At 42.5% G+C, this 19,889-nt stretch overlaps 1 protein-coding gene across 1 annotated transcript; it reads right to left on the reverse strand.

The window, feature by feature from the left end:
• Positions 1-8,969: 8,969 nt before the first annotated feature.
• dtx3l1 (deltex E3 ubiquitin ligase 3L1) lies at positions 8,970-12,290 on the reverse strand. Its single transcript, XM_046290776.1, has 5 exons — positions 12,082-12,290; positions 11,850-11,932; positions 11,589-11,743; positions 9,804-10,015; positions 8,970-9,478 (listed from the first exon to the last, which is right to left on the reverse strand). Exons 2-5 carry the CDS (start codon positions 11,923-11,925, stop codon positions 9,409-9,411), a joined length of 513 nt encoding a protein of 170 aa, XP_046146732.1. The 5' UTR covers positions 11,926-11,932; positions 12,082-12,290; the 3' UTR covers positions 8,970-9,408.
• Between the last annotated feature and the right edge of the window lie 7,599 nt (positions 12,291-19,889).

A 19,889-nucleotide genomic window follows, 5' to 3' on the forward strand; every position in this document is an offset into this window, starting at 1 on the left:
GACAACTCTAGGTCGACGGTATCACAGCCCTCCATCTCTGGCCTCTCAAAAGACTGAATGTTAGCTAAAAGGAGGAGTGCAGGCGAGGGGCCAATGAAGGTCTGTACTGTATCAGATCTCTGACTCCATAGAAGCATTGCTCTTCGGGGCTATAGAAAGATATCAACACACTGTAGTGTCTCTGTATGAGAGTAGCAAACAGCTAACCTTAGTATACAATCGGCCTGAGGGCTATCAGGTCGGACCATCTCTGAGTCTTTGGCTAGCGCTGTAAGAGGACAAAGTGGGGACACTGGGGGCACAGAGTGTGTGACAGGTCTCTGTCAGAAATGAAAAGAGCACAGCCTCAAAGAGATACAGGGGAAGGGAAGGGTGGAAAGAGTCAGGGTCTAGATATGATATGAATGGCATTGTAGGGATTGAGTGGGTCTGTGACGAGTGTTGCCTTTTCAATGTGTGTGTGAGACAGAGGTTTGTGTGGTGGTTTTTTGAAAGCATGGAGTCTGGTACCTTAGAAATCAAATCAAACAAATTGTATTGGTCACATACAAATATTCTGCAGATGTTATTGCGGGTGTAGAAAAATGCTTGTGTTCCTAGCTCCAGCAGTGCAGTAATATCTAGCAATTCACAACAATACACACAAATCTAAAAGTAAAAGAATGGAATAAAGAAATATATACATATTAGGATGAGCAATGTCGGACTGGATGTATAGACATTATAGACATTATGGACAGTATGTAGATTGAATATTTAGTATATCTGTACAATATGTAGTATAGAATAGTATATATACAGCAATAGGATGGCATTAACTAGAATACAGTATATACATATAAAATGAGTAGAACAGTATGTAAACATTATTAAAGTGACCAGTGATTCCATGTCTATGTAAATAGGGCAGCAGCCTCTAAGGTGCAGGGTTGAGTAACCGGGTGGTAGCCCGTTGTGACAGTGACAAAGTTCAGGGCAGGGTACCGGGTGGAGGCTGGCTAGTGATGGCTATTTAACAGACTGATGTCCTTGAGATAGAAGCTGTTTTTCAGTCTCTCGGTCCCAGCTTTGATGCACCTGTACTGACCATGCCTTCTAGATGATAGCGGGGTGAACAGGCCATGGTTCGGCTGGTTGATGTCCTTGATGATCTTCTTGGCCTTCATGTGACATCGGGTGCTCTAGGTGTCCTGGAGGGCAGGCACTGTGCCCCCCGATGATGTGTTGGAATCTTGTCTTTAGCAGAATGTTGTAAGTCACAGACATGTTCACAGATGGCTGGTCTCCCCCATCCCTTAACATCTCACACACACATTCACTCCTCTGTATGCTGTTCATTAACCTTGTCCTATGTAAACAAATCTTTTTCCATGTGCAGGCCTTTTCAGGGATTGTCAAAGTTCATTTCCACCTCTATTATGGAAGAAGCCTATCAACATCTTGGCCAGTTTGTTTGCAAGTAAGCTGACCTCGTTGTACACACGGATCCTGTGTGTCCCTGTTCTATTTGGATCAGCCAGCTAAATAACTCTTCTTTTTTTTTACCTTTCTGTTTTGATAACCTCAGGGAAAGAGGAGAGGACATCCCGTAACCTCCACAGGACCGGAGATGTCTCCACGCTATCCACCTCTCTCTGGAAGATTTATCACACCGTAAACCATTTTCCTTCTGAGATTGACTCAGCTCACCTTTGTGGCATCAGCCTGTTTTTTTTTTTTTACGGACACCATTCAGGTCTAATTGATGGCCTACCATCTCTTTTCCCCCTTGTCATGGAGGGTTTATAGGGCCTGTAAAACAGGAGACACAGTGACACAAATGGGATGCAGCGCAAACTTCTGTCAGACGGACAGGGAGGGACGCGAGACTGGCTGTTCCCCCGACGAGACACAATAGCTCATATGACAGCCCTGACGATTCAAATCTATGTTGTGTTTTCATTCCTCTTTCTTTTTTTTACACTGTTTTCCCAAGAAACCCACGGGCACTTTCCGTGTGGTTCAAGCTCTTGGTTGCTCCAAAACCCTGGACGCAGGGCATAACTTCATTACTCCATCTTCTCTATCCCTGATCAATAATGCACACAGCTACTGATTGCATGTTTGTCCGGAGGTATTTGTTTTATAATAATGGGTTTGCCCCCCGCTGAGTCAGTTCTATGAACAACCTGACCGTCATCAAACTTTATCATCCCTATTGTTTGATAGGATAACTCAAATATTAGATCTGTTCGCATGGTGCTAGCTAATCACACTAACCAAACAGCGTTTTACATTCACTTTATCTCCTCTTAACAATGTGACATAATTATCACTGTTGTCACGCCCTGGCCATAGAGAGGTTTTTATTCTCTATTTTGGTTAGGCCAGGGTGTGACTAGGGTGGGCAGTCTAGTTTCTTTATTTCTATGTTTTCTATTTCTTTCTTTCTTTGGCCGGGTGTGGTTCTCAATCAGAGGCAGCTGTCTGTCGTTGTCTCTGATTGAGAATCATACTTAGGCAGCTTTTTCCCCACCTGTGTTTTGTGGGTATTTTTGTATTTTGTGTTTGCACCAGACAGAACTGTATTGTGTTGTTCCATGTTGTTATTTTGGTTCAGTTTGAATACGTATCATGAACACGTGCTGCGGTTTATTCCTCTTCTTCAGATGAGCGTGACAACTATATTGTATGAGAAAAGTGTGGTGTTTTCAACATCAACACTTTTACATAGAAATGAACTGTTTCCTTTTACCTGCTTTTTCTACTAAAATCACCACTGTTTCTCTGCCAGTGTTTGAACTACAGAGTAAAGAGGGGAAAGTTGCCTCATGGGGGTTCAGTTCAGTAAACTGTGAACAAGGCCCAGACTGAGAGACCCAGGCCAGTGAGACCAGAGGCATCCATCTTCAGCGTTTGTGGCCCATGTCTTTTAATGAACTGTCTGGGAATCTGCTTTGTCTTCTAAAAGGGATTGCATCTAATTGTGGTTCAAATTAAAGACCCTAATGAAACCAGCTCCACAGCCCATTCATCACCACTAACAAGGGGAACTGTACACCGCTTAGTACAGAGAGACATTGGTTGCATCCCAAATGGCACCTATTCCCATAGGAGTCGATTCCAACTTAGGCGTGTATGCCTTTCCTATGCACTTCTCAGTCGTTGGTATTTAGACTTAGCCTACCTTATTCAGTTGTGTAATGCGCTCTTCAGGTGTGGCTACCTTGCACACTCTGAATACTCTGAATACTCTGAATACATTTCATTCAACTGCTGGCCAGCAGATTTTGTGGTGGCGTTTTCATTGAATAGGTTTTTCGGTACATTTATCTTAAGCCATCCCTTTAAATACAGGGTGCCTTTTACATAGTTAGACTTTTTGTCTACAGACTCACTAGATTAGGGAAGGGAACAGGTTGAGAATATCAGGGATCAATGAAAGAAAGCCATACGTAAATATAAACGTAACATGCAACCATTTCAAATATTTAACTGTGTTTATAAAGGTGAATTTCTATGGTGAAAATGATCTTCCCCAAACGTGAAACTCACATGCTGCTTATGTGTGCAGTTAGGCTCTACAGCCCCTGTAAAGCCCATTCATGTGCGGATATGATTCTAAAAAAGCTGCCAAAAATATTGTCACCCATTCAAACTATTCTTGATTTTCTCTTTACATATACTAAATAATATATTTGTGAAATTTCTTTTCATTTAGAATGCACCATTATCATGCACTTGTCTCCAAACAGGGGCAGTGGGGGAAAAATATGTCATCTACGCACTTAAATAGCGAAAGGAGGAGCTTTTCTCATGGTTCATTTTCATGCCAGCCAGGTAGCCTATACTCCTGTTGTTTAAGATAAGCAATGTGCTTAATATTAGGAAAGTTGAAAAATAAATACATTAGGCCTAGTCAGAAAGCTGATGGGATCCTCCCCTTTTTAATAGAGGTCATCACTCTGTTGTCTAGCTCAATTGCATAGGCCTATAGAAATGTTGCACAACATGAGCTCATAGGCTCTCATGAAGTGTTTGATTAGATTTTCGATCACATTTGCATTGGTGTCAGAGTGATTAGAGGGACAATAAAGTGCTGAGTACCAGGCAGTTAGCAAGTTTGGTAGGCTACTAATGACCAATAACAGCATCAGAGGTTTGAGAAGCCTAATTACTAAACGTTCACGTGGAGTTTGACTGCCTTCATGACTCGTGATCACCAGTGTAGCGGTAATACGGTCACCGCAACAGCCCTAGTGACCACCATTTGCCTCATGCGGCACGACACATCTCCTTCACATAGAGTTGATAAGGCTGTTGAATGTGGCATGTGGAATGTTGTCCCACTCCTCTTCAATGGCTGTGCAAAGTTGCTGGATCTTGGCGGGAACTAGAACACGTTGTCGTACAAGTCAATCCAGAGCATCCCAAACATGATCAATGGGTGACATGTCTGGTGAGTTTTCAAGGCCATGGATGAACTGGGACATCTTCAGCTTCCAGGAATTGTGTACAAATCGTTGCGACATTGTGCCGTGCATTATCCTGCTGCACCATGAGGTGATGGCGGCGGATGAATGGCACGACCATGGGCCTCAGGATCTCATCACGGTACCTCTATGCATTCAAATTGACATCGATAACGTACAATTGTGTTCGTTGTCCGTAGCTTATGCCTGCCCATACCATAACCTCACCGCCACCACGGGGCACTCTGTTCACAACGTCGACATCAGCAAACTGCACGCCCACACGACGACATATTATTATTATTATCTTCTTTTCTTTTGAGGAGAGGGTGGTCGAGTTGAGGAGGAAGATGTTTTAAGATACTGTTTGAAGAGGTCGGGATTCAGATGTTTTTGGAAGATGAGCAGGGACTCAGCTGTCCTAGCTTTTGGGGGAAGCTGGTTCCACCATTGAGGTGCCAGGACAGAGAAGAGCTTGGACTGGGCTGAGCGGGAGCTGCTCTCCTGTAGGCTTGGGAGGGCCAAGAGACCTGAGGTGGCAGAACGGAGTGCTCGGGTTGGGGTGTAGAGTTTGAGCATAGCCTGAAGGTAGGGAGGGGCAGTTCCTCTTGCACCATGGTCTTGTAGTGGACATCAGATAACTTGGGAAGGTTGAAAACCAGGCGGGCTGCAGCATTCTGGATAAGTTGCAGGGATTTGATGGCACAAGCGGGGAACACAACTCCACTGGTGGAGACACAACTCCACTCCACTCGGAAGGAGCGGCCTGCCAGAGCAGTCTCGGTTGAGTGACCCGTCTTGAAGCCTGACTTGTTAGGATCCAGAAGATCGTTCTGAGAGAGATAATGAGAAAGTTGATCAGAGACAGCAGGCTCAAGTGTTTTGTAAAGAAAATAAATAAGGGATACAGGTCTGTCGTTTTTGACCTTCAGATAAGTCAAATGTTGGTTTCTTGAGAAGGAGCAACTCGGGCCATTTTGAAGTCAGAGCTTCTTTGACTTCAGTTTGTGCAGAGATTCTTCGGTTTTGCAAACCCACAGTTTCATCATCTTTTATTATTTTTATTTTACCTTTATTTAACTAGGCAAGTCAGTTAAAACCAATTCATATTTTCAATGACGGCCTTGGAACAGTGGGTTAACTGCCCGTTCAGGGGAAGAACGACAGATTTGTACCTTGTCAGCTCTAGGATTTCAACTTGCAACTTTCCGGTTACTAGTCCAACACTCACACAACACAACGCTCACACAACCACTAGGCTACCCTGCCACCCCTGTCCGGGTGGCTGGTCTCAGATCATCCCTCGGGTGAAGAAGCTGGATATGTAGGTCCTGGGCTGGCGTGGTTACATGGGGTCTGCGGTTGTGAGGCAGGTTGGATTTACTGCCAAATTCCCTAAAACGATGTTGGAGAAATGAACATTACATTCTCTGGCAACAGCTCTGGTGGATATTCCTGCAGTCAGCATGCCAATTGCACGATCCATCAAAACTTGAGACATCTGTGGCATTGTGTTGTGTGACAAAGCTGCAAATTTCAGCGTGGCCTTTTATTTTCCCCAGCACAAGGTGCACCTGTGTAATGATCATGCTGTTTAACCAGCTTCTTGATATTCCACACCTGTCAGGTGGATGGATTATCTTGGCAAATGAGAAATGCTCTCTAACAGGGATGTAAGTAAATTTGTGCACAACATTTGAGAGAAATAAGCTTTTTGTGCGTATGGAACATTTCTGGGATATTTTACTTCAGCTCATGATTATTTAGGTTTAGGAAAGTACTTATGATTCATTAAAAAATCGGTTGGAGAGCCATTTCGCACAAAATAAAGAAAACGGTGGTCTGACATTCTGAAAATTGCCACATTATGTTCTTCAATCCATGGTAATGTTGAAAGATTAGTTTACATGTCATTGTAATAGAGAGAATAGTGTGCAATAGTAGACTATAGCTTTGTCTATAGTCTACTATTGCACTAACAATGGAACTGCACTAACAATGGAACTGTGTGATGACACGGCCAAACAAGGTCGTAACCCCCCCCCCCACACACACACACACATTTTGAAATAGCATTTTTGTCCCCTCCAGTTATATAATTGGAATGTGATACAAAATGAGGCAACGGTGTGCTTTAGGACCATGCGGATGCCTCTGAGCGGTCAGTCTGGTAGGCTGTTTGGAGTGTTTATCCAAAACAATTGAATAATAATAATAATAATTAATAAGGCTTGGTCTGCGCTCCGCTACATAACGATTTATTTAGCCTACGTCTTTAAAAAAACATATTATCCACTGTTACTTATGATCCTCAGCAACAGCCAGGAGGAAACAAATGAAGATAAATGAAAGAATGGAAGGAAATGGAATGATAATGTCGACTAAACCAACTGAAGGGAACTAACAGTAAAATGGCAGTTGAATATGTGTGGTTATTAGGCCTACTGACGGTTGATACTGATAGTGGCAAATATTTAAAATGATAGCAAATAGGAGACAGAGAAAGTCAAGGTAGCCTATAATTAAGACATTCGAGAGTGCCCACCCCTGCATGTTAGAAGGCAGTGCAAATGTGATGTTGCATAATGGCACATTTTTTCCTCAACTTTACAGTGGGAAACTTTATATGTTGATGTGCTTCAGTTTGCTGCCAATATGACTGGTTACACATTTCTCTCCAGCGATTATAAGGTCAAATATATCTAAAACAAGATTCATTGATATTTACAATTCCTTTGTCCAAATGGATTATTAATGTACCTTGCTCTTGTCAATGGTGTTTATCAGGTTGTAAATTGCAGTGTATGGAGAACGGTGTTATTTCTATCCTCCAAAAATAAATACATGCCTTTCCCACTTGGCACTGGAAGGTTCGCTAGACCTTATTCACAGTTCCCTTGCGCGTAAAGGTGGAGGGAATTAAGTGAAAGTCACCTTAATTTACTTGATCTCCCCCCAAACGAATAAATTGGTCAGAATACGCATAGACGAAAAGTGCATCAAAAGGGAATTATGTTCCATTTATGACAGCTTAACTCTGGTCTGAATCGGGCCCATAGGGCTGTGGTAAAAAGTAGTGCACTAGGTAGGGAAGAGAGGGAATGGGGTGCCATTTGGGACTCATGCAGCGAGAGGAGAGGAAGAGGAAGAGGAAGAGGAGGAATTAATTGAGAGAGAAAATATTTCTGCTGAGAATTCAAGCTTTCTATGGCTGATTAAAAAAAAAGTGTTTTTTGGCTTTGGTCTAAGGCGTAGTCATGATTTGTCAATGATTTCTGGCCATATCTAACAGGGCTGCCTGCGTCACAAAGGCTAATACAAAACACTGCTAACAGAGACAGAGACACGATCACTCACATACACAATCTTTCTTTCCCTCTCTCTCTCTCCCTCTCTCTCTCACATACACAATCTTTCTTTCTTTCCCCTCTCTCTCTCTCTCTCTCTCTCTCTCTCTCTCTCTCTCTCTCTCTCTCTCTCTCTCTCTCTCTCTCTCTCTCTCTCTCTCTCTCTCTCTCTCTCTCTCTCTCTCTGTCTTTCTTTCTCTCTCTCTCTCTCTCTCTCTCTCTCTCTCTCTCTCTCTCTCTCTCTCTCTCTCTCTCTCTCTCTCTCTCTCTGTCTCTCTCTCTCTCTCTCACTCACACACACACACACACACAAACACATGCACACACTGAGCATCAAGTCATCTCTTTTCCTCATGGGTCTTTCTAAGAAAGACAGAGATAGGAGGCTTCTGATGACAGGGGAAGTGGCGACGATGGGGGCCAGAATGTGCTGGAGGATACGAGCCTGCGAGGTGCATGGGAGGGGGGACTTGAGTGCCTCAGTGAGACAGATTTGATAGCTGTCGTTGCGGTGGCTGTGGCTGCCGCTCCAGCTCCAGACCCTGACAGTTGGGACGGATGACTCTACTGTGAAACGTCCAGGAGAAAGTGGTTTAAGAGGCGCCCCTGGATGACAGACACCTCCCTAATGGGACCAGCCAATGAGATTAGACTTTATTGTCTGTATGAAGCCCAGGCTGTAATTCAGTTTGAAAAGAACAGAGGGCCTTGCCGTCACCCTGTGGAAAGTTCACACTCGGCAATCTGGACCAATAACACGCTAGGCCAGCAGGAAGGAAGGAAGGAGATCAGAAAAATAATAACTATGAGAGAGTACACTTTTTTCTCAGGAAAAGGGGCTAGGGTTTAGGGTGTTGTTGCAGGGAGGTAGACAAAGGTTGGGAAGCATCATGTGCTTAAAAGTCATTTTTGTGGTTTGGAGAGACTGGTGTGTAGATATGTGACAAACCTTAGTTTTCAAATGAATGCTGTTATCTTTATGGAACCACTAGTCTACTATATCCTGAAGAACACACCTCCTATTCAATATAAGTAGTCAGTATATAGGGAATAGAGTGCCATTTGGGACATGTCCCTGGTCAAAAGTAGTGCACTACATAGGGAACAAGGTGCCTATGAGCTGGTTTTGGAGGGAAACACAGTGAGTGTAGAGACATAAACAACCACAAGAGGGAGTGTACAGCAAACAGCTATTTATTGTACATTCTGCACACAAGGACCCCGTAGTCTAAAATATGAATATATTATCAAAGCGTTCAAGAAACAAAACCGACACGATACAGTACAGCAGCTAATAATAGATGGTCCTTCTGTAGCTCAGTTGGTAGAGCATGGCGCTTGTAACGCCAGGGTAGTGGGTTCAATTCCTGGGACCACCCATACGTAGAATGTATGCACACATGACTGTAAGTCGCTTTGGATAAAAGCGTCTGCTAAATGGCATATATTATATTATATTATAATAAACTTGTACGTAATCCTGCTGTAGAGGTCTAAAATAATTGTACACCGGGACCTGTAGGCTACGACAGAGCATTCAGCACCTTTCAGACATTACTGTTGACGTTGACAGTGTTGATAACTGATGTTGATTGGATCTTCGTCGCCTCTCATTCGATGCCTTTGTCTTTCAGTATTTTCCTCGCTGTTTTCAGGTAGTCCGGGTCTGGATAGCTGTGACTGAATTATCAGAAAAACAAATGAATGTCTATGACTAAAGTCAATTGTGTGTACAGATGCAGAGTTAATATATATGAAACACTGGGTCAGACAGATTACATAGATTTACAGACATAATAGATTTAAAGTGAGTATTTAAAGATAAATAATTTAAGGCTTGATTCAATCTGTATCACCAACGTTCAGTGTTATAGCATGATTTAAATGTGAAGGTAATTTCCGATTGAGACTAAATGTATGGAGGGTTTACCGTGAATGCAGAGTCCACTAACATGGGAACTTTGCCTTTTTCTATTGCTCTGTAGCACACACATCCAGCACTAACCTGTCTTTTCCTGCGTCAGGGGTTGTTTTATGGGGTATATCTGCCCATGTGACCATATCCTCTCCATTCTCATTGGTTGCTACAGTAAAGACCAGCCTCTGGTAGAAGGCCTTATCCAATAGCCCCAAGATCCTCCTTCCATCGCGGTTGTCGGGCAAATACGCCAATGTCCTCATTCCCAAAAACGTCTGCCCTGGATTGGGATGCTTGTCCTGTAAAATCAGAATATCTGAATAAATCCAAAATAATCATGGATCTGTGAAATACCTCTAAAACTTCAATTTTTACAGCCGATTTCCTGCAAATCTACACATTTTGCCATAGGTTGGAGGCAAGTGTTTGCAGTTTATAGTATGATAACTGATGATCAATGGGCCCCACCCCGTTCGCTAATTCGACCATGATTACTACAAGTTTAGAAAGCTGTCCGCTGCACTCTTTTTAAAAAAAGGGGTCATGCAGAACCTAAGTGTTCTTCGGCTGTCCCTGTAGGAGAACAGTTTGAAGAACCATTTTTGGGTCCTTGTAGAATGCTTTTGGTTCCAGGTAGAACCGTTTGAGTTCAATGTAGAACCCTTTCCACAGAGGGTTTTACATGGAACCCAAAATGGTTCTAACTGGGGTCAGCCGAAGAACCCTTTAGGAACCCTTTTTTTAAGAGTGTAGACTGAACAATCTAAATCATTTTAGCTGACATGGGCTAATTGAGTGACTGCTGATGCAATCCCCCCCCTGCAAAAATAAGGCTGGCTTAAGTCATGGAAAAATGTATAGAATTGCAGCATACTTGCTTAAAAACTGCAACATTTTCTCTACGTCCCAAGGCAAAATGTGTAGAAAATAACTCTAAAACTTCAATTTAGTCTCTCCGTCATCAATAGGTGGGCCACTAAAACGCATCGCCAAAAGGTGGGTGGACCCAACAAAATGTTACTTAGGGCCCCCAAAAGGCTAGCAAATAGCTGGCATGAATGACTGTACCTCCAGTCTCAAATCTGAGATGCAATACTATGTACACTCCTGTCTGTTTGATGTTTTCCTTTTTATTAGTGGTAAAGTTAAAGCCGGGTAACCGGTCGTGTTTGTTCCTTTTCATTATAAATTAACGTAAATTCAACGTGAAATCAATAGAAAATGTCACCATGACATTGGATTTAGGTTAGAAGTTGGGTTAAAATGTAGGTTAGAAGTTGGGTTGATTCAACATCATCACATTTACTTTTTTTTGTTGAAATGACATGGAAAGAATGCTGATTCAGCCAGTTTTTGCCCAGTGGGGTGCACCTGTTCTGAATACATTCAAAGATATTTGATTTCCTTCATGCTAGTTGCTGACTTGTAGTGAATGCATTACATCACCCATTCATTCTGTGCTTCCTCCCCAGTGGTATGCAACATCTCAATGACTAGCGACTAGCCTAACCTGATTTACCACATCATCACATCAACAGGACGGAATGTCACCAAACTCTCTATAAGCACCTGTAGAATGCGTTTCTCTTTCCTCAGAACACTCAGACGTGGAACACACTTAGAATAGAACAGTATGAGTGAGTAAGGGAGTAAAATATCCAACACATGGCAAATACACTTCAAACTTGAATTTGAAATTTGAGCTATCATGCCAACTCCTCCTGTCACTCATTGGCATGTTTGGCTTGACAAAGACAGCAATGGAGTTGGCAAGAGTACAAACAGATCTGGGACCAGGCTATATGATGTATGCTATTCTGTATAATAAATACATGATAAGTACTGAAGCCTTTTGTTTTAACACTAACTTACTGTTTGTATTCCATCTGCAAAAACATAATTGATCTGTATGGTGTTGTCCCCTGGGTAACCAGGGAGGTCTCTGTGTAGAATGACCCATGTCATCTGTCCCTCTGGCTGGCTGCCCTCTGACACCCCAGCATAGCTCCCCTTCACATCCCCATTAGCTGGGGGCAGACACACACAACCAGGTAGGGTCAGAGTTCAATCTTAAGCATTAGCGAGACAAAGAAAGGGATGATCGAGAGAGAGAAGAATATCCAGGTAGTGTACCTTGGTCTATCAGTGCTGGGGGTCCCTGACCATCCAAGTACCTGGTGCAGTACATTTTCTCTTGTTTAGCACCCATAGCAGGGCTGTGGGGGGAGAGAAATAACACAATGTACCTTTCAGTAAGAGAGGATTTTAAACTATTTCAATGAAGATATTGTAGTATTAAACTGTGAAAACATCCAGCAAGTCTGATGGTTGGCGATTGCCAAGATCTATTAAACTTAGTCCTCACCTGTGTCACTCAACTGTGTGATGGTCTCCGCAGCCTTGTTACTCCTCCAGGGCCTTATTTTCTCCTCTGGTCCTGTAGCTCAGACCACGTTCATTCAGCTCGTCCCAATACTAACCATTACGGTCTGGGACTGGGTCTGAGTAACTCTGTTTCCTCTACCAAGCTGTCACCTGAGTACTATGCTGCGGTCAAATGTTTTTGACAATAGTGCTGGCAGTCCTGTCATGTGTGTTCGGGTGGGTGTGGCGGGAGGTACTTTTGGCAAGTATATGCACAGGGGTTGAGGTTCTTCCTTGTTCAGCCTCACAACAAAAGGAGGCGTGGCAGAAAGTAGACATTATCATGTGGTTTATTGTTGGTTCCTTCTTAATCACATTTAGATGGGTTGGTGTTGATGCCTTAAATGCCTTAATCTACAGTAGATTGTTATTCTTCACCTTCGTTACAATGTTCTTGAGCTCTTGTGTTCCTTGAATTGTCAACTGAGTCATCAATGACCAGGCTACACTTTCTCCAATGCCATTTCTCAAACTGTGTTTGACGGGTGTTTTGGTGGCATCGCCAATTTAATTTGACTGATAAACGAATGGCTATTACAACAGGAAATGGGACTTTCTATCAGTACAGTGACTTCAAATAGATGTCAACGTAGACCAAAACTCTTTCAGACCGCTCCAAACTCCCCAGACAGGTCAAGTCATGCATGATACGGGTTTTGTGGGTCACTGGGTGTGGCAGACTGGTCTTATTGTGTTTTAGGAGTAAGTGTGATGGGGACATAGATTACCATGTCAGTTAGTATCATGCACTGGTTGAAATTACAGTGTTGTTTAAATGTTTCCTTTAAATGTTTGGTGAATGGGGTTATGAGCAACCTTCAATGGAGTTGTTGTTAACATGCACATTAGCTCTATAAGTGAAGATAGGAGCAGTGACTGACTGACTGATAGACAGTATACAGTACTTTCGTTATTAGACATTCTGACACACCATTACAAAATTGTATTGTCTCACACCCACTGACAGACAAACTAACACCCTGACGAGTGCACACTACTACTCCAACGAAGACAGAATAGTGTATATTTACATTTTTAAGCTGCTTTCTTTTGCCAGTGTATTTATTTTGTATACCTCTGCCTGTAATATTGCAGATTTTAAATGTAGATTACTTTTTTACACAGTGGTACATGTTTTCTTTTGGGCAGTGTTTCGTTCTCGTCTATACCTTGGTGCAAGTGTTGATACAAACAATAACTGGAGTTGTATCCCTGGGCTATAACTCAAGTCCTATGGGACAATAATAAGTGCATAGGAGGAATAGTCGAATGATGAAGAGAGATAGGCTTTTTCTCTGCCCTCAGCTGCCTTTAAGTCCACAGCTCTGAGTGGGAGACGGGAGCGGGGCTCTACAGGACTAGTTCGCTACCGACCTGGATCAACAGGAATAGTTTTGTTGTCTGGGTGGTGATGCTTTGAGCGCCTTCAATGTTCCTGAAGGAGATTCCTTTGCCCCACCCTGCTCAGCCTTTTTTGTTACTTTCACTTTCTATGTCTACATTTTTTAAATATTCTTTGTCTTCTTTCTCTTTCTCTCTCTCTCTCTCTCTCTCTCTCTCTCTCTCTCTCTCTCTCTCTCTCTCTCTCTCTCTCTCTCTCTCTCTCTCTCTCTCTCTCTCTCTCTCTCTCTCTCTCTCTCTCTCTCTCGCTACTCCCGTTGTTTCAAACTGTATGCATACAGTTTGAAACCCCACTCTTGAAAGCGATATAGAAAAAAAAGAAAAGAAAGAGAGACAGAAGAGAGAGGGAATACTGTACCTCAGTGTGGCTGACAAATGATTAATCTTTCTAACAGGTTAAGAGGGGTTGGTCAGTCAGTCAGTATCCAATTGGAGGAGTCACTGTGCATTGATAAACAATAGGCTACAATGAGAGAGAATGACAGGTACACTATGGATTTGAATCACATTTATTTCCTTTAATTTCCAATGATGTATGTGGGGTTACACTTTATAGATGACACAATATAGCTAGATAGAGGTACCACACACAAGCAGACCGACAGACAAGCAGTCACATACACACAGACAAACACAAACGTAGATATACATAAATGATTGACGCCCTTGATAAAGATGAGAAATAATGACTGTACGAGATAAATCATTTAAATACTGAGCTAAACTCAGCAAAAAAAGAAATGTTCTCTCACTGTCAACTGCGTTTATTTTCAGCAAACTTAACATGTGAAAATATTTGTATGAACATAACAAGATTCAACAACTGAGATATAAACTGACCAAGTTCCACAGACATGTGACTAACAGAAATTGAATAATGTGTCCCTGATCAAAGGGGGGGGGGGTCAAAATCAAAAGAAAAGTCAGTATATGGTGTGGCCACCAGCTGTGTTAAGTACTGCAGTGCCTCTCCTCCTCATGGACTGCACCAGATTTGCCAGTTATTGCTGTGAGATGTTACCCCACTCTTCCACCAAGCACCTGCAAGTTCCCGGACATTTCTGGGGGGGAATGGCCCTAGCTCTCACCCTCCGATCCAAGAGGTCCCAGACGTGCTCAAAGGGATTGAGATCCGGCCTATTCGCTGGACATGGCAGAACACTGACATTCCTGTCTTGCAGGAAATCACACACAGAACGATCAGTATGGCTGGTGGCATTGTCATGCCGGAGGGTCATATCAGGATAAGCCCGCAAGAAGGGTACCACTTGAGGGGAGGATGTCTTCCCTGTAACGCATAGCGTTGACATTGCCTGCAATGACAACAAGCTCATTTTGATGATGCTGTGACACACCGCCCCAGACCATGACGGACCCTCCACCACCAAATGGATCTCGCTCCAGAGTACAGTCCTCGGTGTAACGCTCATTCCTTTGACGATAAATGTGAATCCCTGGTGAGGCAAAACGGCTACTCGTCAGTGAAGAGCACTTTTGGGTTTGTGCCCATAGGCAACGTAGTTGCCGGTGATGTCTGGTGAGGACCTGCCTTACAACAGGCCTACAAGCCCTCAGTCCAGCCTCTCTCAGCCTATCGCGGACAGTCTGAGCACTGATGGCGTAATTGTGCGTTCCTGGTGTAACTCAGGCAGTTGATGTTGTCATCCTGTACCTGTCCCACAGGTGTGATATTTGGCTGTACCGATCCTGTGCAGGTGTTGTTACACGTGGTCTGCCACTGCGAGGACAATCAGCTGTCTGTCCTGTCTCCCTGTAGCACTGTCTTAGGCATCTCACTGTACGGACATTGCAATTTATTGCCCTGGCCACATCTGCAGTCCTCATGCCTCCTTGCAGCATGCCTTTGGCACGTTCACACAGATGAGCAGGGACCCTGGGCATCTTTCTTTTGGTGTTTTTCAGAGTCAGTAGAAAGGCCTCTTTAGTGTCCTAAGTTTTCATAACTGTGACCTTAATTGCCTACCATCTGTAAGCTGTTAGTGTCTTAACAACAGTTCCACAGGTGCATGTTCATTAATTGTTTATGGTTCATTGAACAAGCATGGAAAAGGTGTTTTTAACCCTTTACAATGAAGATCTGAGAAGTTATTTGGATTTTTACGAATGATCTTTGAAAGACAGGGTCCTGAAAAAGGGACTTTTCTTTTTTTGCTGAGTTTATATTGCATGCTAAACATATTCCTAGCATGCAATGACAACATCAGTCTACAGACTTGTAGGATGCATTTGCAGTTAGTTTTGGTTCCGTTTCAGATGTATTTTTATTTGCCCAATAGAAATGAATGGTAAATAATGTAGTGTCATTTTAGAGTGCCTTAATATACAATAAGAATTGAATTGTGAATAATGAGAAAGTTACAGAGGGTCAAAGATCATACACCCAAGACATGCTAACCTTTGACCGTTACCACTAACAGGATAGGTTAACATGTCTTTTGGGTATGATCTTCGACCCTCTGTGTAAGAAGAGGTGTGTTATGATGAGCTTCTATTGGCTATCAGAAAAAAAAAAACTTTGTTCATTACTTTAAAACATATACTGTATATAATCTAGTGTAAACAGATCTGGTTGCTAAAACCATTAAAATCATCATCATAATGGCCTCTAAAATCATTGACAGGTAGCACCATTGACTTTTGGCATCCGTAATTATCTTAAAATAAATTCAGATTTTTTGGGAAAGAATATCTGTCAAACAATTTGCATACAGGGAGGCACCAGCTAATCTGGTCACAATGCAGATACAGTGGACAGAGAGAGGCATTTTATTACAATGTTTAGAAACGACAGACCTTTATCAGATAGTGATTGGATTATTATGATTGGATCAAGAAACTCACATTTTAGCACAAATTGTAAACAAGGCTTTAATCTCCCTTGATCAGGGTTGCAAGATTATGTAAATAATACATTCGAAAATATTAAGGCTAGAAAATATATCACTGTAGATCTATGTCCCACCCTAACCCCAGTATAGTGCACTGCTTTTGACCAGGGCCCGTAGGGCTTTGGTTAGATGTAGTGCTCGAAATAAGGACTAGGGTGCCATTTGGGACACATCCTCAGGGGTCATTGGTGAGCCATAGTCTCTGGGGAACTCCTTCTCATCAATTGAGTTTCCTAGCTACCTACCTTAGGGCTATCCATACTATTACTCAGGGGTTAGAACATTTAGGCCTAGGTGAAAATACATTCTGTTTTGTGGAATATCAGACGCTTTAGTAACCCTGCTTCTTAGCCCAGGGCTAAGGCTGATGCCACTGTATTGCTAGAGACACACTCAAACATACAACTACATCTAGTATGTAGATAGAATACATTGACAAAACACAAAAAGACACTACAGTACAAAAAGATACTCATGCATGAGCACCCACGTCATTATGCTAGTGCTGATTCTACGCAGGTCTCATTAACAGTTGGAAGAAATGAATGTGATTCATGATTATCTCTACCCAGACTGAGTCTAATCAACAATAGAATACCCTAAAGATACTCTGAGAGAGATGGAGAGGGGGGAAATGAATACATTCAAAATCTTTGTTTTAGCTGCACTCTTAGAAAAAAGGGTTCCAAAAGGGTCCTTCAGCTGTCTCCATAGGATAACACTTTCCACAGAGGGTTCCACAACAACAAAAAGAATGTCCTACCTGGAACCAAAAGGGTTCTACCTGGAACCAAAACTGGTTCTTCAAAGGGTTCTCCTATTGGGACAGCTGAACACCCCTTTTAGGTTCTAGATAGCACCTTTTTCTAAGAGGGTACTTTTGACCTCCATGTTGCAGTCTCTGCAGTATTTTAAGAGTCCAACAACACAGAGAAGAGAACATGCTTGTGTGCACGGCAGCACAACTGACTAACACCTGTACAGTGGCCCTGCGTCCTGCCGACAACCTCCAATCTCTCAGAGAGGCTGTCTGATCTAATGTCTGTTTTTCAATGGTCTATTTATAACCACCTGGTACACTTAATGGCCCGGAATGCGGGAGCACCAATTTGCTCCTCCAACTCCGACTCAGGATGTGTCTATAGCTTGAATATGTCCCAAATGGCACCCTATTTCCTATGTAGTGCGTTGCTTTTGACCAGGGCCCATAAGGATCTGGTCAAAAGTAGTGCACTATATAGGGAGTATGATGCCAGTTGGGATGAAGACGGTCTTTGGCTGTATCTTTCCATAACGCCTCTGCTGTCGGCGTTGACAGGCAGGCAGGCAGGCACCTGGGTTAAACTGAGGGCATGGTTTAGGTTAACCCGTGAGACAATAAGGCCACTGCTGCCACCAGAGTAGTCTATAAAGGGGAGCAATAAGCTCACACACTAAGATTGTTATGCAGGTGAATGAGGACCCAAAAGCGACTTGGCGAAAACAGAGTCTTTAATCCAGTAAAGTAAAAATACAATCAAATAAAACAATTTCCACTCGTAATGACGAGAACCGACTGGAGACTTGATCTTGAACTGCAGGTTGCCTCGGGAAGGCACTTGAACGTAGCAGACTCAGACACCTGCTCACCACGCAGCATCTGAGGGAAACACGACACGACAGGGCGATACATAGACACAGCACGGTGAACAATAGACAAGGATCCGACAAGGACAGAAGTGGAAAACAAGGGGAGAAATAGGGACTCTAATCAGAAGACAAAATAGGGAACAGGTGTAAAAAGACTAAATGAGTGAGTTAGGAGAATGAGGAACAGCTGGGAGCAGGAACGGAACGATAGAGAGAGGAGAGAGAGGGAGGGGGAGAGAGAGGGATAGAAAAAGGGAACGAACCTAATAAGACCAGCAGGGGGAAACGAACAGAAGGGAAAGCATAATGACAAGACAATATATGACAAAACATGACAAAGATAGCCTATGACACGGGTAACTACTCAAATCTAAACCATTGTTTTGTGTTTCAGTATCCACATGAACTAAAAAAATCCAAGTCCTTTGGGGTCATTTTGATCCCGGCCAAAAACACCTAATTCCACCTATAGGAATTTAAAAGATAGGACCTTAATTTGAATCTAGGTTTCTCTGGATAACAAGTTATCCACACCACCAGAGGTGGAGGGGGACCTGCATCAGTGATTTTGACCAGATTGACAGATAACCTGCAGAGATATAACTTCCCATGTACTTTTCTATATCACGTATCGTAAGACTGTGTACATAACCAAAAGTACCTTATTTTTGTGTATCTATACAAGTCTGCCAATAGTATAAATACTTCATAGAACTGCAATACAGTACTCAGATATGGTCTACACTGTTGTAATGGTGTGTATTCTCTGAAAAGTACACTCTGTATTCTCTGAAAAGCACCTTTTTTCTATCTAGAACCTAAAAGAGTTCTTTGGGTGTCCCTTTGAAGAACCCTTTTAGGTTCCCTGCAGAACCTTTTCCACAGACAGGCGAAGAACCCTTTTGTAACCCTTTTTTATGAGAGTGTAGTTATTCAATGGGCAAATATAAACAAGTATTTATTCAATCCAGGTTTCTCTGGTGACGTAATTTTAAGTTGTACATATCGTCAGAGGGTGGAGGGGGACCTGTTGGAGTGATTTTGACCTGATATACAGATCCCACAAACACTCTCTCACACACACACACACATATTGTAATATTGTTGTATTGTATTATCGTACATTTTATGTTGTAGAGGTGTAATAATAACATAATAATGTAATGATGTCACGTATGACTTATTGTGCTATTAAGGATGTAGGCTGTTGCGTTTTGTTGTAAAGTAATTGTTTTAATCCTGTTTGGACCACAGGAACAGTACAGTAGCTGCTGTCATGGCAGCAGATAATGGGCATCCTAATAAATACAAAAATAACTGCAGAGATGGAGCACCTTATGTACTCACCTAGGGTTATAACTGGGTATGACGTGTACAAAATAGAAATTACTTTAGATATATGCATAGTTGCAGTCTAAACAGCTCATAAAAGTCTGTCAGTACTATGAATACTTAGTAGAGCTGTAATACAGAAACCAGATACCCTCTGAATGTACACATAGTGCTGTATTGGTGTGTATTCCCCCGAAAAAGAGTTATCCTACTGAAAATGTTATATTAATACCAGAATTCCTATAATACCCACCAATATTATATATACGCATCTTGTTATGGTATGTTGGTTGCTATATCATTTGGGTTCAAGTGACTTTGAGGATTTGGGTATGCTTTTTGAAGCATCCTGCCACAGGCCCTACCACTCCCAGTGTTTCACTAGCAGCGATGCTAATGCTGGCTGTGGGGTATGTCAATAAAGAAAATGAAGCCATATTTTGGTAATTGTCTTAGGATACAATAGATGAATCACTCT

The sequence above is a fragment of the Oncorhynchus gorbuscha genome, linkage group LG12, assembly GCF_021184085.1.
Source record: "Oncorhynchus gorbuscha isolate QuinsamMale2020 ecotype Even-year linkage group LG12, OgorEven_v1.0, whole genome shotgun sequence".
Classification (NCBI taxonomy): Eukaryota; Metazoa; Chordata; class Actinopteri; order Salmoniformes; family Salmonidae; genus Oncorhynchus; species Oncorhynchus gorbuscha.